The sequence below is a fragment of the Aythya marila genome (genome assembly GCF_965140915.1).
Source record: "Aythya marila genome assembly, chromosome: 6".
In the NCBI taxonomy this organism is placed as follows: domain Eukaryota; kingdom Metazoa; phylum Chordata; class Aves; order Anseriformes; family Anatidae; genus Aythya; species Aythya marila.
The window spans coordinates 30,543,262-30,568,065 of NC_139047.1; the positions used below are offsets into that span (position 1 = coordinate 30,543,262).

The window sequence follows — 24,804 nt, forward strand, 5'->3', positions numbered from 1 at the left end:
TACCTAGGAAATCTCCCTTGCTTTACCACAGGCCTGGAGGGACAATTTGTTCAATGTTATGAACAGTTTGATAAAATGGAAGCTGACATGCATGGATATTTAGTGAGACTTTGTTTTCTGTGGAGGTCTCATAATAAAATACTTGTTATTTTATATCATGACATTTTAAAGTGATCTCATCTGTCCATTACAGACCTTTTTTTTTTTTTTTTTTTTGGACCATATTCTTTTGCAAAAATATGTATTTTCTAAAGCAATTTTGAAAATACTGTTTTCTGTTGGAATTCAGTGTTGCTTTTTAAGTTGGCCAACAAGTACACAGCTTATGTGTGTTTGCAGACATATGTTACACAAATGTCTGAGAAGGAGGTGCTAACAGAGTACAAATATCCCATGGGAACAGAATACTAGGATTAAGCATTCCTGCTTATTGCCTCCAGGAACACAGATGGTGGTCTTTTTCTTTCATTTTCTTTTTTTTTGTTTTTATCTCCACCCCTTGGTGCTGATACTGTCATGCAGTGCAAATACATCCATACTTTTTTTTTTCAGTATTCAGTGAACTATGTATCTTTTTTACTGTCTAATCTGAAATAGGATTGATCTGAACATTTTGTTTTCATTGTTTACTCAGAGAATATTACATCACCATGGTGAAATGGGTAAGCAACACTAAGGCTGTGGTCAGATGGTTAAACAGACCTCAGAATATCTCTATCCTTACAGTCTGCGAAACAACAACTGGGGCTTGCAGCAGGGTAAGTCAGGTTTCTTCCCACACTTTCTTTTCAAAGTTTCTTCTTGCATTTTGTTTTCATGTTCAGAAAAAGATTTTTGGAAATCAGTTTGCAGATGCCATAGTTGCAAGCTGAATGTAATTAGTCAACAGAGAGGAAATAGAGATGTGAGAAAATTCCAAATCTGGTGAAATGATTTTATGCAATTAGCAACTCTGAGTGACATTTTCAGAACTACTCAGCTCTGTTCATTCATTAACTTCATCGGAAACTGCAGTTGCTGAACATCATGTACTATGAATATAGCTAGTGCAGTGGCAAGCTTGTCTTCCTTCAGATATTTTCATGCCGCCTGATTTCTGCTTTCTTCCCTTATAGAGTTTCATCTCAGATCTTTCTGTCTCTCACAACTTACATACATTTAAGGAAAACATGTAAAATGTTGATAATTCCTGCAAATTCAACAGCAGAATTAAATAACTAGAAAAAAAATAAAATGGAAAAGCAATAGGGATATTTCAGTTCTGAGAGCCAAGCTGAAAGACGTTTTTTGCTGTTAAGAGTTCAGCCTCATCACATCCTTTGTCACAGACTTTGACATCTGACAATCCTGCAGTACATCTCTCCATTTTCACAGTCACTCTTGCATTTTGAATGCAGCAAGGCACTTTCCCATTCTGAGTCATGGTCTCTTCCCTGAACCAGCTAAAAGTAGAAATATTGCCTATCTGTGCTAATATCAGTAACAACAGATGCTCCAAAGTAGAGGGTATAATTTGGAAGTGTAGATGCTTATGAGTCATTAATGTAGGTCTAAGTCTGGCCTCTGAGTCAAAAGGCTCTTATCTGTGTGCCACTGAAGTAAATTGTATTAAAGCGTTAGGGATCATTTCTAAGCTTGTTGCTTGTATGCAATGTTGTTGCAACATGCAGGTTGCTTTTCCTGACTCAGAAACTGATCATTAGTCCCCAGACCATGCGTTAAGGTTGTGAACATAGATATTTGTTGATTGGATTGCTGCATGGTTCCTGTGAGTCTTCTGTCCTTTATTTATTTATCTACTTTTTAAGAAAGTCAGTTTAAGAAAATGATTTAAGCGAATCACTGTGAGCAGTTGTTTCTGAAAGGAAACCCTTATGTGCTCCAAGGTCAATTGGATTTATCTGAAGTAGGTATCCAGGGAGCTGTAATCCAGGACATAATATAAGAGAGAGGGATAGAGAAATTCCACTCCAGAAGAAATAAAGTGCAGAGAAAGGCCTTAGAGGTGGGTGAGTAAGGCCAGCAGTGCAGTGAGCACAGCTCAGACAGGGCTTGTGTTTGTAACCCTGGGCTGTGCTAATGCAGCATCCACTAGGATACGGTGGTGTTTCTGAATTCAGTAACGGATAAGTAAAGGCCATAATGTGGAATTATAGCCTTCTATCATGCCACTTGATTTCAACTCTAAACATTTCTAAACTTTTTCTTCAACTGTAAACCCCTTTAAAATCATTTTGCATGTTCTCAATTCAAAAAAAATGCTTTATAAAAACAGTTGTTATAGTAGCCACAGCTTTTTCATTTTTCAGGCCATGTATGTACAGATGCTTCTATAGCTAATAAATGTTCATTACTTCTGTGTGACTGTGACAATTTACAACATTTGACATACATTCTACATTTTTTCCAACATGTACATGTTATTGTTTTTAAGATTGCATGATTTGAAATATGAGCATGACCAATAACAAAAAAAATCATTTTTTTCCTCGTCACTGACACCGAACTACAAGCCATTAAAACAGGGGATTGTGATTTGAAAAGGTCTTGCACTTTGAGTTTTATGCTGGCTGTTTGCCCAGTGTTGATGAAGAACCTAAAATATATCCAGTTGTCAGATGATGCCTAGAGGTAAAGAACAAATAGGACTGCATGCATAAAGCTTCTTGGTAGCTAATCAAAAAGGATTGAAAAAGGCATTCTTAGGTCCCCTGTGGTGTTCTACCAAAAACCCAGAATAAAGCAGCTGACTTTGTAATTAAATTATCATTCAGTTCTATGTAAGTGCCAAAGAAGAGATGTGAAGATTGTAACACAGTAGGAGAAAAAATAAATGAAATAGTTAAAGACCTTTTGCTGAATGTGTGAAATATTTTTGGGCCATTTCATAAAAGCCATTTTTTCTCTTATAGAAATATGAAATGCAGTCAGACCTGTGGCTTCCTAAACAGGTATGATATAAATGCTGTTTCTGTGTGTATAATGTATAATTCACAAGATCAGTGAATGGTTGAGGTTGGAAGGGACCTCTCAAGATAATCTAGTCCAATTTCCTGCCAAGTAGGGTCCCCTAGGGCATGTTGCACAGGATAGCATCCAGGCAGGTTTAGAGTATCTCCAGAGAAGGAGACTCTACAACATCTCTAAGCAACTTGTGCCAGTGCTTTGTCACCCTCACAGTAAAGTGTTTTCTCATTGCTACATTGTCATTTTTATTTATTTATAAGCTATTTAAAATACTTTACATACTTTAAAAGCTATTAAAATACTTCTAAAATTTGCTGCTTTCTAGTATCTTTACTTTTACAGCTGAGGATTATGAAAGTGACTGTGTAAACATTCAAATGGCATCTTCTTTGGTAGTGGGAATCCTGTCACTTAGCATCACACAAGACATTTTTCTATTTAGCATGTCATTGGGGGAATAAGATGCACATTTCTAGAAAGCAATTCAGCCCATTGATGGTGCCTGTCTGGGTTTCAGAGGCAATGTTCCCTTCAGTTTCTGATCTCTTTGCATTGAGTATAGGCAGGCACTTGGACAACCAGCTTGTACCTACATGAGTGTTAGGTGGCTAAAGATAGATGAAACAAATCCTTTTCAACACATCCTATATGCTCTGCTGACACTTTGTTATTATTGTTTTTGGCAATGGTCTTTTATTTTATTCTTATTACTTTATCAAATTAAGCACAAAGTAGTTCAAAGATTAGAGGTCATATGGGTTAAAAGTGGAAAAAAATGGGAATATTTCTAAATTCATACCCAGAACAATATGTTGAGCTAATATGTCAGCAAATGGTTCCATTTTCATAGCTTCAGAAGAGCCACCCAATAAATAGATGAAATACATTCTATTTAAAATACATTTCAGGCATCGTTTTGCAGTGTGCAAATGAGAAATCATTTTTTAAAAAATCTGTGCTTTTATAGAAAGCAGTTTTCCTTTAATACTTCTGTGTAAAGTTACACATGGAAAAATGGTATCACATCAGACTACAATTTGTGGTAAGGCCACGATTCAGAATACCACTTCAATGTGCATATATTTTTTTTCATATAACTTTATCAAAACTAATGAGTCTTCAGTTTGTACTTGGTAAAGTTTTTCAGAGCCCAGGCACTGGAAACATTTATTCTTTTCATCCATAGTAGGATTTATTTCTGTCATTGATTGAATGCCTGTAAGAGAATGTGTCCTAGGAAATCGCAATGCATTAGGGATGAGACTACCAGAACTTTTACTGGAAACTCAATAGTTACTACCTGCATGTGTTACATGTAGCTGTAGCCACCATATATATATATATTGGTTTTGGTTTGTTTTTAATCTTAGCAGAATATATTTAAAATCTAAGGATTTTTTTTTTCCATTTGTCTTAAGAACATGGCAAACAACACAAACAAACCATCAAGAAACTCAGTGATGTTTTCTTAAAACGTGTAATGGAAAGCAGAATGAAATAAAGCAATCTTATATTTACAGAATGAAGAACCAGTTTTCTCCAGGGATGGCAGTAAATTCTTCATGACTGTGCCAGTGAAGCAGGGAGGCCGGGGTGAATTTCACCACATAGCCATGTTTCTAGTTCAGGTAAGTTTTTGGTTATTTTTAATATCCCAGAGGTTATGTGGGACTCTTACTGTGAACATCAGGCCTCAGCAAAGACTTCGTACTTCAGTAGTCTCAACACTGGTTTTGTGGATGTATGTGGTCATGTGTCCTGTCCAGATTGCCACTCTGTGCAGAACTTCTTGCAGAATTAGTGGAGTTCTTTTTCTTTCCTTACAGATGTGCTATGGTGGCATGTAAGATCTGTAAATGAGAGGTACTTCCAAAGTATTCTCTTTGGAATATTTCATGTTTTGTTTGTGCCTCTATAGCCAAGAAGAGATGTTTTCTTGTTAAACTTGTCTGTCAGTACTAATGTTTGATAGCCACAGAAATTCAAGAGACCTGCAGAAGTACTTTTTTTTTTTTTTTTTTTTTTTTTTAACCCTCTTTCTATACATTATAAACATATATGTATAATTTTAAATTTTGGTCGGGAATATTCAGAATTCTGGCTGTGCACAAACAAGAAAGGGAAACAATACCAAAAACTTATAATGCTGCAAAAATTAGGATCCTTTTATTACCCATCTCAATATTTTCCAGTGGCTTCCACTTCTCAGGACCACTGCTTCTCCAAAGAATCTGAAAGAAGATACATTTGTACTATGACTTTGAAGGTCACTGGCATGAAGTTGTGATGACCTAATAAAGGAAATTATGCCCAGGAACAGAACACCCCAAGGCATCTATTTAAATCAGCAGAGCATTAATCCAGGTGCTTTAGCAGACCCATATGACACAGGAGGGATTATCAAGATACCCAAAACATCGAAACAGCAGACTTGGCACCCGGCAACTCTATTATCTCCCTTTATGACAATGTTCTGGTGTGAACATTATTAAGTCTGAAATATGTTCACAGCATACTGCAGACAGCAAAAGAACCTTAATGGAATTTTAACCTGAAGAAGCAAGAAGATACTCATTCACTAGAGTAAATATATTGAGGAAGAATCAGAGAACGAAAAAGGGATCAAAGACATGTCAAATTCTATCTTCTAAAGAAAACAGTAACTTAGATGAGAATTGGGTAAAGGTGTATTAAAGGAATACAAAGTTCTCACCAGAACAAAGCAATTTAGTCAATTGGTCATATTTTGGCTTCATTCCAATTATTATGAATAAGTATCTTTAAAAAATATATAGATATAGATAGATCTGATTAAAAAAAAAAATCAGTATTCCCAAGGATGTTACAGATACAATAAAATTTTCCTTAAACTTGTATGCTGTGACATTTTTACTACTAAAGAACCCAGCAAACTTGATGCTCATTTGTGAAAACATTTAAACAAAAGATTAAGCCAACTCATACAATAAGATAATTAAAAGTACACATACTTTTAAATGTATGTTTTAGTACCTCTACAATAATGTTTAATGTCAAGCTTATGATTAGTAGTTTAGTATTCTATCCTTGGTAGGCAGAATTACAGCCCTGAGTCCTGTGCAGCTCCAAAAATAATTAAAAAACCTTTATATTTTGACTACTATAATCATGAATAAACAAGTCTAAATGGTACCACGTATGTCAAATTTGTATTTAAGTATATAGCTGCTCCTAGGAAGGCAAGAAATGTGATATCTCAGGCAGCAACCATTGTTCATCAATGATCAACATTCTGCATAGTAATGGGGCTGATACAGAGCAAAGGAGGACTCAAAATGTGTTTATATGTTATGTTTTACACACTGCATTAATCTGATTGTCCATTATTTCTAAAGCAAACATGGAAGCATAAAAATTATATTAACCGTTGCACATAAAGTCTGTTGTCCCATCAGATGTTTGTCACACCCTGTGAGAGCCACGATGGGTGCCCTGCAGACTGTAAAGCAGCCACCAGGCCACCAGTACCCACATAATCACATTTTTATCACGATGGAGCTTGGTTAATGTTGGAATTTGTCTAATTTCTCTGTATACTGTATATTCTCTGTATATTTCTCAGCTCATTAACAGAAATCAGCCAAAGTTAAATTTCAAACTGCAGGAAAGGTGAAATGATTTTACAGACCCAACATGAACGATGACATAACACATATATAGTGGACATACAGTGACAAAAGTAAATTTTAATGGCTTGCTTTAGATTCATTTAATCATGGTTTTGTTTGTCAGTCTTCAGCACAAGTAGTAACAAATGATGGTCTTTCTTGGGTTGCATTTCTTAGCGCTTTAGAAAAGCATGTGTCAATGGTATAATAAAATGGAATATAATCAAAGCAGGTTAGCAGAAGCATCTAATTAAATCTTCTTAAAGGGGGAGGCTACTGTTTAAAAGGTTATTATCTATCATAGATTATTTACTGTCTGAATGCAGAGGGCTAGATGTGTATTTTATTATGTTCAAATGCTTTTAGCAACTTATGAAATATTTAAAAGACACTAACCTCAAAATGGGATTGAATCATATGTTATGTATCCAGAAATTTCTTACTTGGGGTTTTACAGCTCTAGAAAGTCTTTTTTCTGACCACAAAAGAAGAATTATAAAGTGACTTTAATGGATCAAGGCAAGAACTTCCTGCAAGCTTCATAAATTATGTATCATAGCTGTAACCTTGAAAAATAACCATATTTATTAATGCTTGGCTGGGCTTTTTGTTTCTGTTTCTTGTTAGATTCTGTGATCTCAGTATTTAAATATCTATTTCAGTAGTTGCAGCTCATCTCTTTCCAGAAAGGAAATAGTCAGTAATAGTAAAGTTGTAATTTAGTCATTCCTGGAGACGTCACTATTATCAGAACTTTTCTGAGTACAGGAGCCAGCATCATAAACATATGTACAGCACCTAGTACAGCATCTTGAATTCAGCTGGTACTTGCGAGACTTGTCATACAGTTACTAAGCCATTCCTTCCTTGCAGATCTGTTAGAAAACAGGTCACTTCTAAGGGACACATTTTTGTCTTTCCATTACCAGACATGTCTCATAGGAGTCCTTGAGTATCTTCTGCTTTCTAGGTATTGCTGTTGGTGGTGTAGAGCTCAGAGTTTACAGGATACAGTTGAGAAATAGAGGTGTGTGTATATGTATATGTATATATGTATATATATATATGTATATATATACATATATACATATATATATATATATATATATATATATATATATATATATGTAAAGGTCTTTGGCTTTATGACTTTTTGTAGGACATTGAAGCCACTGTAATCAGGTATGGACTGGTGCTCCAGGTTCATGGAGCCTAAGGCTCCACTGGACCCTCCATCTGACCTCCCTTGTAATTCTGGAAGTTTCACCCAGTAAAGAAGAAAGATAAGCTGAAGTATTACCTCTTTTCTTTACAAAGTTTATCTTGGATTTGAAAACCTAGGAGGTTTTATATCCAGGCCTAGAACAGAAAAACACTTCATGCATGCTCATGTTGTAATACGTTAAGAAGTGAAGTTTTAATAAGCATCAACCCAAGCAAGAATTTTACCTTTATCACTCTCAAGCACCCTCAGGTGAGCTTCTCACTCTCTAGCTTTCGTGTTTTTAACCTGTGTGTGGTGGGGAGTCTGCTGCTGCTTGCTGCTATAGAGTTTGGTTTTGCCTCAGGTTAGATATGCATTGCATCCTGTTGCTTCTGAATTCAGTTCCTGGTACGTTTGCTGGAAAAACTGCTGTCACATTCTTCATTAGATAGAAACAATTTATGAGAGGGAGCAAGCAACCAACTTGTAAGGATTTGGTTCAATTGCCAAAATTTAGTGGTTATTAAACTCTCCTTTTATTACCCTAGATAGAGACAGGCTTCTGCAGAGTACTTGTTGGAGCAGGGATTTTGATGAGATGTAGGTCCTGTGAACTTCTATGTCCGTGTTGGTGTATTGCATTCCTCATGGAGGGAGGCAGGGAAATCTCTATGACAGTGCTGTTGGTGCAGCATCTCAGTAATGTTAGCTCACTACAAGGGGACAATAAACACAAAAGCTTAGTGAGCACACCCTGGTGCAGAGTTTGGGCTAGAGGAGTCTGAGTCAGATTCCCCTGCTATGCCACTGTAAAGGAAAAAAAAAAATAAGAGAAATAAAATATGTGCAGTGGCAAGATCCTTAGCTTGAAATATAGGAATTCTATCATCTGTTAGCATATAGGCAACTGAAAGAAAAAATTGTGTGGAGACTGTATTGATATTAATGGCTTTGAAAACTTTATATATGGGAGAGAAAGGATACTTAAAGTTCAGCCTGTCAAAATGTGGATTTGGGGAATTAAAGATGTTGTACATTAAAGATTAAAAAGCTCTAATCAGTAATGACATGCACAAACAATCCTGCTAGGCAAGGAAAAATGTAAGAAGTAAGATGAAAGTTAATATATTCCATCTCTTTCCAGGCTAAAAGTGAACAGATCAGTGTGAGACACCTGACATCAGGAAACTGGGAAGTTATTAAAATCCTGGCATATGATGAAAATACTCAAAAGATGTAAGCACTACTCTCTTTGTCTGTTTATAAAAATATCAGAGTTATTAAAGTGGAATCCATTTAACTGGAAATAGTGTATCTAAAATTAAGCAACAATATTTCTTTCATTTTTGAGCATTACCATAAATTGTACACTCCTGAGTACATAAAATGCAGCTGTAAGACAATTTATCTGCCAGGGTATTACTGTGTGTGTCTTTATGCAGAGGGAAAAGGAACATACTGTGACATCAGTTGCCTCATTATGGTTTCTGAATACAAGAAATTAATGCACAATGCATCAGTAAGAACATTTTTGTGGCCTTTCCCTGGGTTCTAGAAAAGCAAGTCATACCAAATTTTTAGTACTTGATAAAACCCCAAATACTTAATTTTTCCAGCTTGCTTGTGAAGTTTCTGGACTTTGATGATCTGACTCAAATTCTTAATACCAAATGATATGGAGAGCATTATCCAAACCCCTGATTTCACCCAGATCATTCAAAGAAAGAGAAATTTTCCCAAAGCTCCACTTGGTATTACAGTGGAAAGGAAATGCACCACATAACTAGTGATTCCTGGGAGCACTAAAGAACTGACACACAATGTCTGAAGGCTCCAGATGACCTTAGTGAATCTTGGTGAGCCTTTGTATCTATCTGCACACTGCAAAAAATAAATACGTGTCCAATCCTGACTTTCTTTGAAGTAAACGTTATTTCAGCAAGGACATTGTGTGGCTGCAACAATGTCTGTCATCTCCAGAGTCTCAGGGTGTGCTCAGCCTGCAGAGAGATGTCAGACTGCAGGTGAGTTGTCTTGGCCACCTGAGAGGACTTCCTTACCCTCCTTCTGCCTTGCAAGCAGAAACTTTTTGGGAATGTCATCTGGAACACAACAAGGACTTTCCTTGCAGCAGCTCTACTAAGCTGCTTTCCACCCACGTAACCTTGCCTGTAAAGCATTCCCCAGGGTGCTAGCTTCTGTCCCTAGGTAGAAGAAAGAGTCTACAGCTCAAAAAGGCTTTTGGGTATCACAATGCCTATTGTATTTTATGATATAATTTCAGTGTGACCTTTTTCTGCTCCTTGGATTTATATTGCAAACTCTTTCAGAGAAGGAAGAACTTTTTGTTCTGTATTTGTTATGTGCAGAAAGGAGTCCTAGTTGCTACTGGAGCTCCTGGACATTACAGAAATTGAACAGAAACCATGAAATACTATGTTTTTTGCTGTTTTGATATGAAAACATATAGCATCTGAAATAAGTATTCTATATACAAAATTTTCATTTCTTCTTGGGAGTTTCTAATAAAAAAAAAAAAAAATGTAATTATGTCTTGCACCAATCTAAGCACCACACAGATCAGACTGTTTACCAAACTGAGTTTAACTTTCTTCATCTTTTGGGTGCAGCTATTTCTTAAGCACTGAAGAATCTCCAAGAGGAAGACAGCTGCACAGGTAAGAAATACACATGGCTGTGTTAACAACATATTCATCCCAAGCCACAAGTGCTAAACTGGCATAATTGTTGCTTTGGGGGTTGGGTAGACTATGTAAAAATGAGTACACTTAAACTGTAAGAAGGAAAGAATCAGAATTTTTCAAAACTAGAAAAGCTGATATTTTATGTTAAAAAAAGGTAACTATTTTCACAAAAATGTTTTTACACTTATGTCTTCACTGGCGCTTTAAAACCATTTAAATAGCTGGACTGAAAGGCAATTATGTAATATGTCTGTGTTTTTAAAACTAATTAAAATCTTCCAAATACAGATAAAAACAAAACAAACAAACGAACAAAAAACTTCTTACACAAACCTCAGTGCTTAAATCTGGTTAATGATGGTAACAACCAATGTTGTTACTCCAGAGCTCTGTTAGCTATTGAAACACCAGTCTTGCTTTGGGTAGGTTTTGGATCTTGTCCACATTGCCAAGTTTATAGAATGGTAATCCACTCAATCCTTTGAAAACAGTTTGCATCAGGGTCAAAATAAGATGGTGATAGTTTGGCAGATTTTGGGAGTGAAAGCAATTCTGTCACTTTGAAAAACTATTTCTTGGTTTATTGTATTTTATTCCAATGGAAAATGTTTCTGATGTATTTTTTTTTCCCCCAGTGTGTCAACAGTGGGATCATTGAATCGTCAGTGCCTCTCGTGTAACTTCCTGAAAGATCAGTGCACATACTTCAGTGCAAAGTTTAGCCCCATGAATAGGCACTTTTTACTGCATTGTAAAGGTAGGTCAAATGCATAGCTTGTAATTATACCGTGTTTCCTTCTAAGTTAATGTGTTCCTTTGAGAAGCACATCAGGCTGGAGTCTAACATTTATCTCAGTAGTGGATTACTCAACATTTTATACCGAGCTTATTGCAAAACAATAAGTAAGAAAGTTCTGTGTAAAAGCTAAATAAATAAGTGGTAACAGAAAGTTGCTTCAATCTTAGTAAAGGACATTGGCTTTTAAATTCACCCTGAATAAAAATCCTTTACAAAAAATATGGGATTTTATAGTGATGGCACTGTGGTTCATAACAATGAGTGGACCAATTAACTTCATTATAGTATTGGGATTGATCTTCTGCAACTATATCTAGTTAAAAAAAAAAAAAAATGAGGGCCTTCTTACTGTAACACTATGTTTATATAACACTGTAACACTATGTGTGTATGGATATAATATGTGTATCTATCTGTACTACTCCTCTGTACATGCATGGGTATATATATGGGTATGTGTGTATCTACCAAAAACCAGGTAAGGTTTAATCCACATAGACTGATCCTCTTTATCAATGGAATTGCAATAAATAACTTTTAGCTTTTTTTGCTAGGTGCATTCCAGTAGCACTAAATGGCACCAGTTCAGAGCTGGTACGTACAAACAGAAAACTAGAGCCATTCCACACCAAGAATAAACACTGATCAATAAGTGAGATTATAAAGAAGTTCAGAAAAGCATGAGACAATCAGTGATAAAGTTTATAGCTAGGCCTATCAACCTTGAAACTTGTAGTATTTTACAGAGAATGTTCCTCTAGTACTTTGCTCAACTAACATCAGAATGAAAATAGTGGAACCCGTCATCTGAAATACATGTAACTAGCCCATTCTATTTGCATACATTTTTCTATTTCTTTTGAAACTGTACATGGTTTTACACACACACAAAATAAAATAAAAAAGAATCTGCCTGCTTCAGAATTGAATCTATTTGAACAAACTATGAATATATATTGGCTAAAATAAGGTGTGTTTTTGTTGTTGTTCTTTTTGGGTTTCAGTAGAAGCGCACCTATAATACATAGCTGATCATAAGAAATAAATATACCAACTGTATGGTTTATACATGGTTAAAGCTGTGGTAGAAGTTATGGAACTAATCCTGATGCCCTTATCTGAGTAAAGACAGCACCAGTAATGAGCTCCTCATTAAGCAGAGTATGCAAAGTTTTCCCTAGTGCTTGGCACAGTCCCTAGGGGAAGTTGTCTCAGACTCCAGCAAGAAGGAACGCTGGTAAATTGGGAAGAGTTTTTTGCTCTGAGTCAGCAATGTCCTAGGGCCCAAAAACATAGCTTTATTATTATTATTATTATTATTTTTTGGTAATTTTAAATTTGTTCCTTTGGAATCAAACCATGGATGCCAGTAGGAGCTTGTGCATGAGGAATTCCTCACAAGCTCGTGACTTCCAGTGACTGGAGATTGCAGCTCTCTGAGCTGGTAGGACCACAGATCACCTCACAGGTTAAACCTATACTTCACTGAACTGCATCCAGCAGACTGTCCTAAGATGTGGGTGATGGGCAGGGATTGATAAAACACCATTTTTATTTTTTTTTTCCTTACCTCTAACATTAATGTGTATTAAGATTATTCAGAAGTCTTCTCTTCTGTTGGTCAGCGCTTGGCAGTTCTGGCAGTAGTGCAGCCCCCTTGTACTGCTACAGCTCTGTAAAATGCCTATGATGGCGTGAATCTATGACAGTATTGTTGACAGCAACATTACCACAGAACTGCTTGCAAGTGTACAAGGTAAACTAACTTGAGGAGACAGGTGACACCACATCTACGTGCATACACAATCATTTTCCAACAACAAAAAGCCTGTCTGAATTGTTCTGAAAACAAGTCTACCCCAGAGATTCAAAAACCTATTGGGAACTCTGGACTGGTTTGATCTGTGCAAGTTTCTTCCGCCTTCTGTTTACCCATAAGCATATTTATTAGGATAATTTTTTCTTCTTAATTACCCTCAGCCAGATCTGTCTCAGTATACCAGTTGTATCCATCTCCAGAAGGTCTCCAGAGACTCTCCTGAGTGAGGTGTTAATTTCTATTCTGGTAGAAGGAGGACCAGCTCTCAGCCTCTCAGTCTTGGCAAGCATCACACTTTTTTTTTTTCTAACCTGCTTGTGGATTTTTCCTTTAGCACTTCATAAACACTGACAGATGTAAGTCTCTCAATTCAAATAAGATAGGGAGTAATTCACAAAGGGAGTAATTGCTTAGTGTTAGTTATAGGAGGTCAGTGGCAAACCCAAGAGTGTGCTTAATTCCAATAAACTTTAATGCTTTGAATAATACAGCACCTTTAACACAAGTCTTTCTCCTTTCTGATTGGCTTTTAATCTCCTTTAATATCTTTTATTTATTCATTTATTTATTTTGAAATCTGGCATCATCCCTCCATTTTCTTTTAGGATGACAAATAGAGATGGCCAGGAAAATGCCAGTGCTTTCCCCTCCAAAATAACATGTTCTGAATAACTGTTTTTCTTAAAACAGAATTCAGAGCAAAACACATTTAAAAAAAATAAAAAGGACTGGAAAATAAATAAATAAATAAATAAATAAATAAATAAGGACTACTGAAGAAATTCTCTTATTTAAAAGCTAAGGCAGAAAACTATGATTTGTCAGCAGTCTTCCTGTAAGATTTTTGTCAATACTGTCCCTTGAGGCAGAGAATTAAATTGATAAAAATCTTCGGTGGAGGCTGTGAATGGCATCATGCTATTTATTTCAGGTAGTTAAGTTCCCTAGGCTTGTGCCACAATTAATTGAGGGAGACAACCTCCTTAGGATGACTCAAAACACATGAATTAAACTTTCTGTGAACTGTTCTCAAGGTTTTTTTTTTTTTTTCTCCAGAGAATATATAAGGAGTTGGAAATCTTAATTTCAAAGGAGGGTCCATATCTGCCATAGGGTTCTCAGACACTTCGGCTTTTCTGCATCATCCTTCCTAGCCCATTAGTGGCTACCTGCATGTAATTGAAGCTCTTGTCTTACCAAGATAAATCTAAATTTCCTCTACACAAATTCCATGTTTGGGGGAGGTGGGGAGTGGGACAGCTCATGAAGTAAGATTAAATTACATTACACCTAGATTTAACAGTGACATTGTTGCTATTACAGAGCTGAGATACTAAAGGAGCTTCTTGAGCAGATAATTAAGTGAAATATGTGATAATTTTTCAACACCTCTGTAGTTTTTCCATAAAGAATATAAGTGGATATTATCATTAATTCAATTTCCCATCAACCTAAAGTTACAGCTTTGGAATGTCAAACTGCTATATTTTAGAAAGTGCCTTTAAGTGCCTCTAATTTTTATACTCTTCACTTGTTGCTAAACATGGAGATAAAAAGAAAAAAGATCTCCTTCTAGGTGCAGGAAGTAAGACTGCTTGTTGAAGAGACAGAACGCAGCCTCAGTTTCACACCATTGGTCCTTGGCCTGAACCATGTCCTTCCCAAGAGAGACTGATGGAATTACTGCTGTATTTTATGTGAAGCATATGTACAGGGCTTGTGGGATCTGGCCTTATGAGGTTCCTTGTGTTCTCATTCTTTGTTATTTACTGAAATACAAGTACTAACTACCCTATACTTCCTCTGTTTTTTTTTTCTGTCTTCAAAACAGGCCCAGGCGTTCCAGTCGTTAGTGTACACAGTACAAGTAACAGTGGAAGTGAGTATTTCTTATGGACTAGGTATATTTCATTTTTGTCCTTGATTGATTTGGGGACTGTGGAGGAGGAGGGGGAAGATGGTTGCAAGTAAATGAAAACTAACAGATGTGTCATTCATAAAAAGTTATATTATTTACCATTTAACAACACACACATCTGAAAATGATACAGAAAGAAGGCAATCAAATGACTAAAACTTTTCCAGGCTTTTCACATGCATTTTATACTAAGTGCTTATCTTTCATCTTCTATTTACACCTGAGTTAATTAGACGGCAGGTTGGTCTTCATCCCATTCACTTTCTATGTAAATTATGCTGCCTTTACTGCAGATCTTCAGATTTTTAGTGATGTTTTTTAAAGTTATAATCCAATTATCTTGAACTGAAGTACAGTCCTTGGAGGACTGGTCATAAAATCTGACCTACATACAATGAACTTAGTCCTGCTCTTACGTTTCTCAAATCAGACCAACTCCACTGATATTTTCAATTAAGACAAATCCAAAAACAAGGCCTTTTTAGGAAGGTATTCAATACTTCTAATTTTGAATTTTTACTCATTACCTTCTGCATATTGACACCAAACCTATAGCCAGGTATTTCCTGGCTGTTTGGGATGCTTTGTAATAGAAGACTATCCTTGAGCAGCAGAGTTTTCCTCACTTAAGGTATTTCTCGAGTGCAATAGGGGTAACAGCACTACCACCAACTCCACTGTGGTTCCACGTAGCGTGAAGGTGTGGATTGGAGGAAAGGTTGAATCTTTCCATTCAAATCTACTAGACCAATCCTTACCTGTCCCAGTTTCATTCAATAGATTATCCCCAGAATTTTTCCCAGAATCCAGAAATTATGTACTCTGCTTGCTTGTATTCCTTTTGTCCTTGCCAGCCACAGATGACAACAACAGATGACCTAACCTTGCATGTTGAAGTAGCATACTAATCAATAGTATCGTGCTAGCAAGCATTAATTAATGTTTGCACTTCAGCTTTGTATTTTTTTTTTGATGTCACTGTTGACAGTATTTGTAAATCTCAGTACCAAGGGGAAGGAGTTTTATCCAACTCAGTAAGAGGTAGATACTGCTAAAGTAAAACTAATTGACTTCTGTAGAGCTACTCAATTCTGTGAAGGTACTCTTTGACTCTTTATTATTCGTATCTAAACTACTACTGATAGTGAATCATTGTTAAGAGATTTATGTCGAGCATCTTAAAAGAAATAAAGCAAGTGAGGATAGAGGGATGTTGTTTGCTGTAAAAATGAGAAAGCAAATAATGAGAGATAATTTATCTACAGTGTTTCAGTGCAAGATTAGATTATCCTCTTCAATTAATAAAACAATGATTATGGATTACTTCAATTATTTCATCCTCAGACTATAATTACACCATTTTGGTTGACTGCCCAGAAAAGGCATTCTCTAGATTGTCTCTTTTTGACCTAAGCACAGGGTTTATTGTTTAATGAAAAATATACATTTTGGAAACAAGATTTTTAATTTGAATGAAAACAAGAAAAGAAAAAAAAAGACTAATCATTCTTCCATATGCAAAAGGATTGCTTCACGTCTGCAGCTTTAAACCAAACTAAGTCTTACTCTTGGCTGAAGTGCAGAAGACAGAGAAGGACATGAAGTGATCAAGTAGAGCTGTAATGGCTAAATATTGATTTGGAATATGTAGCCTGAAGAAGTGTGCTTACTCGGGGCTTAGGATATTGCCAAGCAGACTAGCCTGTGACATCTGCTGTTAGTATTTGTCAGGGATACTACTATTCATGTTGGTCATCAGTGATTTCATTGTTAGTGCTTAAAGAAAACAAAGCCTTCTGAAGCCAGAAATGAGAGTAGTTGTATATGTTCTGAATTAAACTGATTTCCCTTGAATTGCAAAGCAGTTGCATTATATCTATATTTAATATTGTATATTAAAAAAAAAAAAATAAAGAAGGAAATAATTTACAAGAGTTGTTACTGCACGTTTGTGTCCTTTCCTTTAATTTTTCTTTTTTTTTTTTTTGAATATTGATTTCTCTTTGAATGATGGTTTTCTGTAACTCTCAGCTTGTTTTTACTTCCTGTTTTCTACAGATTTTTATATTTTGGAGAATAATGCTCTGTTGAAAGAAGCTGTTTTGAAGAAAAAGAATTCCAGAACTGAAATTAAAATGCTGCACATTGAGGATTACGGTAAATTTGGCAAAATATTATTTTAACCAACAAAAAGCTTTCTTGAATTGTTACTGTTTTTCATCTGTGTAACTACCAGCCTTTAATGTCTTGCTCTTTTCTTAAAAGAACTCCCTTTACAGTTGTCACTGCCAAAAGATTTCACGGATCGAACCCAGTATGCCCTTCTATTAATAATGTAAGTATTTGTATAGAATCATATAAAATAATAAAAAGTACTTCATAGAAAACATATAATTCCATAATTAGAAAATGTATTTTTTCATTGCCTCATGGATTTGAGTTGATAAATTAAAAGGTTCTGAGGTAGATTTTGTTTTAGGCACTGTCTGGAAGAGATGCCTGTTGTTTTTTTTTTTTTTGGGTGGTGGTAGTGGTGTTGATCTTGGCAAACCTAGTTTGACCACTAACAAGTGGTGCCTTTCATATTGCTCAGCTACAGCTACTTCCTTGCTTACATTTTCAGCTGTGTTACAATTGTTACTGTATTCCAGCTGCTGAAAGTTTGGAAAAGAATGCTTACCATTGTCCTTGGTAATAATGGTTTAAATGGGTATCAGTTTTGTTCGAAAGGAAATGTGATATAACATCTTGATCCAGGCTACATGCACTTAGATGTATATAAAGAAAAGATAGGCATTTAAAATAGTGAAGTGTTAGATACAAAGTGTTTGTTTGAGCTCCATTTCAGCTGCAATTTGACAAGGGCTTATGAAAAAGAGAGGCAGAAAAGGAAGAAAGATGATTAAAAGAGAATGTGAGTTTAAAAAGAAATTTACCTAATATACCTCTGCAGTCCGATCTGAATGCCTAGTTAGGTGTACAAAGGTTTCTGATACTTTGTTTCCTAAGCTGGAGGGTAAATATGGCATGTAAGATCTAACATGCTGCAGTGATTGCTTTAGAGACTCTCCAATCCTCTGGTGAAGTTTCACCTTCCCCGAGTCACACATTTTGTCAGGATCTGGTTTGCTTATGTGGTCTCAGCTCTGTCTGCAGAGCTTTTGCACTGGTGGCCAGTTTCACTCCTCTGAATAAAGTCCTTTTTTGATGGCTGAGGTTCTTATTTTAACTGTAATTTTTGGTAGCAGCAAATGCTTCTGCGTAGTGTTCTTGTGCTCTCTGGATTGATAGGGTTACAATTCTAAGAAAAGTTGGAATAGAAAAAGGGAAGAAAGTTTGGTGTTATTCTCATAGTCACACAATAGCAAATATATTTTTTCAAATCACTGAAAGCTGGTAGCCATATCAAAAGTGTATGACTATAATAAGGCTCCTACATTTATGAAAGGCGCATACAGATAAATGTGAGCTCCCAAGATATGGCACCCAGGCTGCTGAATCTTGGAAGGGAGCCTGTGTCAGTAGGTTGTGGACCCAGCATAAAACCCAGATGCGAATGCTGTACAGCTCCATGTTGTCATAAGCTCAGCTTAAGGCCTAAATCCTAAATATCCTGTACCCTTCATGGTAAGGATTTTGTGAAGATTCATCTACTAGTAGTTGCAAAGCATGCTGCAGTGCTGAAATAGATCATTGTATTGCTATGTTAAAATCTATGTTCATCTGTGTATGACCAGACTATCTAACAAATAGGTATCATATAGAAGCCAGTTTTGTTGGTTAGAGCTATTATTCTTCCAGGAATTGTGATGCAAAGGCCATAAAATGCTAAATAGATTATAACACTTTTTTTTCCCATTTGTTCTCCTAAACAACTAATACATTTCACACTTGGTTTCCTTCTGATATAATACATGCAATGTAGCTATAGATTAGAGAGGTGTACAGTAATTGCTTGAAAATGTGATTATCATCTCTTTTTTATATAATTAAGATCAAAGTTTAAATTCCAGATCCTTGATTTTCTCATTATGATTCACCTTACTCATTAAAAAAGTATGATACACTCCTTAGTAACACACAGGAAATGATTAAGTAAAGATTCTGGCATTTAATCCGGGTAATAAAATGAGAGGTGATAATAATTCTTTATTTTTTCTTGAACGTAATTAACCTCATTCCTTCAAAATCTTTAGGATAATGTATCTTAAATGTCAGCATTTATTATTTAACACCATTTAAAATTGTCCAATATGTAGGTGGATATTGTAAAACCAAATCAGTGGAGAGTTTGTTCTGATTTTCAAGGGAAAAAAACAGCAGGGTACTCTCTAAAGTAACAGTGAATCGTCTCCAAGGGGTTTCTGTTTGTTTGTGTGTTTACTTGTTGTTATATTTTGGTAATAAACAGGAATCACTTCACCTGTTACTGAAACAATGAAAGATTTAGGCCTTACCCAAGCAATCAAATCTGTTTATGCCTCCAGTTAATACACTTTTGGGACTGATAGCATAAGACAAAAGACAGCAAGGTTGGAAGTGAAGACTTTTACAGCTTTAGGAATAACTCATTATAAGACTAACAGAAATGTAGAGAGGCATAATACAAGTACTGGAAGATATTCAAGATGTAGGGTATAAGGCTTTATATATTGATAGTCATGTTGCATACCTTTCAATTTTGTATTACTCATTATATTACTCGTTTTAACTGGCAGCTGTTGCCAGTGAAGAGTTGATGCTTGTCTACAAGGTGAAGCATAAAGTACACGGTGAATTCCCCTACTTTGGTTGCAAAATGCTTGCAAAGGAGGATGTACCTAAAAGCATTTTTATTTAGCCAGTTCTTTCCCTGTAAGACAGCTGCAAAGTTTAATTTTGGGGGGATCTTTAAGTCACATGAATGATTCACTAGTTGCTTTGCAGACCATCCATCCAGTGTGTTCATTCTTCCTGTTTTGACCAATACAGAGCAGTATTTCACTACTCTCTTGTGCTTTTGTTACATTAAAGTCTGATTTTCTTTCCTCTCCTTTGAACTTCATAGCATTTCTCATGGCCCAGAGGGAGAATTCATTTAGCTGTAGGCTAAAAGAGGGACAGGCTAGAGTTTTACTCCAGCTGTTTCATTTGCAGTAGTGGTCCCAGTGCTATGGGCCATAATCAGCCTTCTCAATCCCCTTTTCTTCACTCTTGTCCCCAAAAAGGAGTTAGGGAATTGTTGAGCTAAGATCTGTCCTCCTTTAGCTTCCCCTATCTTTTAGCTTCTTTCACTCCCGGCCCCCAGCAGTACACATCCTGCAATGTGAATAAAATGCATTTTCAATCTTTCCTAGAGAAAGACAAGAGGAGATTCAAAACTTCACCTCCTTTTCTGGTAACACATCTCTTCCTCTCACAATTGTATTTTCAACATCTTCAGCCTTGAGAGTCTGAGAAAGATATTTTAAGAATGACAATCTTTTTCTTGTATTGTATTGTCTACTTCAGACCTATGTATCACATGATTTTGCCCTGGTAATAGAGTAACTTCTGGTGATGTATTTTAATTTGTTTGGCCATATCTTCAGGGAGGAGTTATAAATACGGTAACGGTTTCTAGTTGGAGTCTGGTATATCTTAAAAGGGTACATGTATATGGAAAAAATGTTTGGGATTTTCTGTTCTCAGTGTGTGAGGCTATTCAGGTTCCCTTTTTGACCAGTAATGGTGGGTGTGCTTGAAAGCTGAACAAGAGATGCCCATGAAATCTGAAAATGAAGTGGATTTTTTCCATTATACTAGTTTTTGCAAAATGGTATTCTTCTCCCACTCAGTTTCACTCTAAGAAAGACTTGTCAGTGATATTTCTTTGTCTATAGTGGGTAGATTTTATCATCTGAGATGTCTTTCTTATGTTTGTTATCAAGATGCCTTTTCCATATACTGCATCAAATCCACTGCTTGGCAGAAATAGATGTACAGGAAATTAAGCAGTGATAATGGCAGTTATTTTCCACATATATTTTGAAACTGTTTTTCTCTCTGTTTGGTCAACTGTATAACTTCTGAAGTTCTGATTTACAATCTTCCCACTTAGTTTTTAAATGGTGCGAAACCTGAAATAAATTTTGCTGCAGTCATGGTATGAGATTGGCAGAAGAGTAGAACTTAGAGTACAGCAGCAACAGCCTCTCTGGTAACATTATATTATCCCCTGAAGGCTGTAACTCTAGTCATGAACAGAGACTTCAGTTAAAGCTTTTGGTTATAGAATCCTAAATAACAGATTCTTCTCTTTTCAGCAGTTTACGAACTTATGATGAGCTGCTCCTTTTCCCAGACAGTCTGCAGTGTATGTGACTGCCTTGCAAGAAGCATACAAACTACCCACTAAGGTCAATGATATTGGTATATTATTGATGGCTCCTGTCTGTTTAAATGGTGCCTTGATGGTGAACTTGTGCAGTTTCCCAAGTTGTCAGCAGTTGTGCTGCCACAGAGGACTCATAATCCAAGTGTAGTCACTGTTGAAGACACAAACTAGGCAGCTCTCAAGCTCCAAACTTTGAAAGTCAGAAGAAAAAAAAAAAAAAAAAAAAAGGTGCAAGTGCTATCACATACAAGAAGGAAAAAAAAAATGAACCAGAAAATGTTAGGCGTCTTCTTATCTTCTTCATTTGAATCGTTCTACTCCTGTTGCTTGACTCTGGAGATGACAGGGATACTGCTCCTTAAGGAACCCCTGAGTGATGGCAAAGATATAACTTTGCGTATGCATTTTGGTGTTGGCTTTGATTTTACTTTGCTTGTACTTTGCTTCCCTTACGTTTACCCACAGGCGGGTGGGAAGAAGACTTCTGTGTTTGTATTAGAAACAAGCATAAATGGAATGGACTTTCACTCAGGCTTACCAGAGGGGTCATGAAATAATCCTATGAACAGGGTACCACTGAACAAGAGTGAATTGTAATTGGACTGTAAGTAATGATGAGTGCAAAACAAAAACTGACCTTTGAGAAAGCTGGAATCCCAAGACAAACTTCACAAATCAGGCTGTACATCTATTATTGCACTGCAGTAACAAAACTACTTTGTTCCAGAGCCCTCAGGGTGATGTTCAAACTTGCATAAAGGATTAATACTTTGCAGAAGTCTCATTTAAGGACAAAAGTGGGGCCTAAGAGGTGCATAGAATATACAGTCTCTCTGTGGAGAACAGAGTCACACCTCAGATAATCAGTATTATTTTAGAGTAGCAGCTGAAGAGTAAAGAGACCTTTTGAAGCTAATGGGAATTTTGACATGTACCTCAATGGAAATGGCTTTAAATGCCTGTCAAAGACTACTTATGTGGACATTCTTGAAATAAATTAGCCACTGGAAAATTGCTTCCAAAAGCAATATGTCAAACAACCCATCACGAAGGAGAGTGGTAGATGTGTTTAAAGTCTGAGCCTAAAAGTAGCCCAGCTGTGCCCTCCAGAGAAGGAGCTTGGAAAAACATTGCTGTCAGTTCTCACCCACAGAAAATCTTGCTGAAGTTCTGTCTAATATATATATATATATTTTTTTTTTCAATAGAAGTAATTATCTGAGGGTGGCATCTTTCATTTAAAACCCTATCTTGGTTTAAAGCATCTTCTGGTACTGAAGAAAGCTTGCAAATGTGATGGTTCTTCCCTTTTTCCCAAGTGCCTAGATATATAACACATAAATGAGAATGCTATTTGTTTTGTTCTTAATTTAGGTGGGAGGGATGTGGGCTGATTCATGATAATTTCACTTGTGCATTAAACTGTTTTAAAGATAACCAGCCAGACAAGGATATTTCTGACAGATTTTCTTCATTTGAAAAGTTAAAAGAGCTTTACTTTAAAAAAAAAAAAAAAAAAAAGATTGGAGGATTGAGGCTGCTGCTATTCTCCTATTGGAAATAGTGGTAGAAGCTCTGTGAAACCATCTACGTCAATGCAGAGTGCTTCTGAAAACCTTGATCTGTACAATTACTGTACACTTTAAAAGAAACTTTCTTCTCCTGCTCTTTTACAAATAATAATGATAATATAATTCTGAAACTTTTATTTTCTGCAGAGCTCACTTGACAATGAATATTTCCAAATTCATTGCTCTGCATTGTTTGCATTTATTGTAATGGTGTGTAATCACAACTGAATGGTTAAGCAAACAAAAACCACTCTTCCTTTCTTTTTATAAATCCATATATAAAATTGTTACATAGGACAATGATGAATGAAGCATAAAATATTTTGACTAACTCTACAAGTAAGTAATGCAGATGATACATCAGCTATGCATACATGGTAGGTCTTGCTGAATTTGAGAACATATGTATTCATCATATGCTTGCAAATTAATAGGGAGATTACCTTGAAGGTGATCTATGCTATCCACAGTCAAAAAAAAAAAAAAAAAAAAAAAAGATAATGAACATTATCTTATTGTACATATAAGACAGCAGTTATTGTACAAGATTTTTATCTCTCTTTCCTCCCCCCAGGTTTTTATAAGTCTCTGAAGCTAAAGCTTCTCTGGCAAAATAATCATTTCTGTCTTCATCTTTCTTTCACCTTAGACAGGATATTCCCACAGACACTGTCCAATCTAATTTCCATACAGCCAGCACAGACACTTTTACATTTTAATTTGTATTCAGCTGGCAGATGCAGCCTGCATAGAAGTATTTTGCATTTTGTAGAACTTCATGGTAGCCTGCTCTCTTATTCTGCATTTATCTTGGGGAAGAAATAATGCCAAGCTTCCCTTTTAAAACTGGTATTTTGTTTTCTTTGGAAGGAAAATAGAATATTTGCCTTCAATATAAAATGCTTATTGTTCCTCTAGACACTGCATTCTCCCATTCTTTTCCATCTTTTCTTCTCTAAAATACTTTTTTTTTTTTTTTTTTTTTTTTTTTTAAGTGATAAAATAAACTTATCATTCCTGCCTGCATCCATTTCTTGCTGTGAGTTTGGTTGGAGAAAATGTAATTTTCTCTAGCATGTACTTTAGTTTTCCTTGTACCATATTTCAGAAAATCCATTTGAGGACACAATAATGCAATTATTTATTTTTGAAGATGGCAACCTTCTATATATAACGTATTATATATCCTACAAAATTATACTCAAAGTACTGAATGAATATTCCTTTTTTTCTGTTTAGTGCAACTTAACAAATTGTATATGAGCCTTCTCAGAACTGAACTAACCATTAGTGATTATATCATTTTTTGTTCACTTTAAACACTACATGCTTTGATTTTCTGTTTGTTTCTCAGCTATTGGCAACACCACAGCATAATGGTTTTAAAGTTAAATTTATTTTGCTTACTGCTACTGCAGGTACAGCAGCACTAGCTAATGGGATAGTATCGATGAAAGGGACAGTAATTCAACAGGATTGCATAAACAACTGAATTCTGCCATCTAGGTTAATTAAAATATCAGAGAACAGCAAAGTGCATCACATTGTCAATAGTCTTCGTTTCTGTCTGGTGTGTTGGTATTTGCAGTGATGAAGCTCCAGGCAGCCAGTTGGTTACAGATAAGTTTCACATTGACTGGGACTCAGTGCTTGTCAACTCTGATAATGTCATCGTAGCTCGATTTGATGGCAGAGGGAGTGGATTTCAAGGCCTCAAGATCCTACAAGAAGTCCACCGATGCTTAGGATCAGTGGAAGTGAAGGACCAAATAGCAGCCGTAGAGTACGTATGTGCAAACTTTTCTTCTTTTACCCTGCT

General features: G+C 35.9%; 1 protein-coding gene across 2 annotated transcripts in view; it reads left to right on the top strand.

The window, feature by feature from the left end:
- DPP10 (dipeptidyl peptidase like 10) overlaps positions 1-24,804 on the top strand; it is a 252,548-nt gene that overhangs the window by 218,117 nt on the left and 9,627 nt on the right. For both annotated transcript variants that reach the window (XM_082764039.1, XM_082764038.1), the window contains exons 11-20: positions 635-758; positions 2,913-2,951; positions 4,488-4,595; positions 8,963-9,054; positions 10,449-10,496; positions 11,159-11,280; positions 14,973-15,020; positions 17,118-17,216; positions 17,325-17,394; positions 24,574-24,768. In XM_082764039.1, the coding sequence (XP_082620165.1) occupies positions 635-758; positions 2,913-2,951; positions 4,488-4,595; positions 8,963-9,054; positions 10,449-10,496; positions 11,159-11,280; positions 14,973-15,020; positions 17,118-17,216; positions 17,325-17,394; positions 24,574-24,768 (945 nt within the window). The remainder of the gene's footprint in view (positions 1-634; positions 759-2,912; positions 2,952-4,487; positions 4,596-8,962; positions 9,055-10,448; positions 10,497-11,158; positions 11,281-14,972; positions 15,021-17,117; positions 17,217-17,324; positions 17,395-24,573; positions 24,769-24,804) is intronic.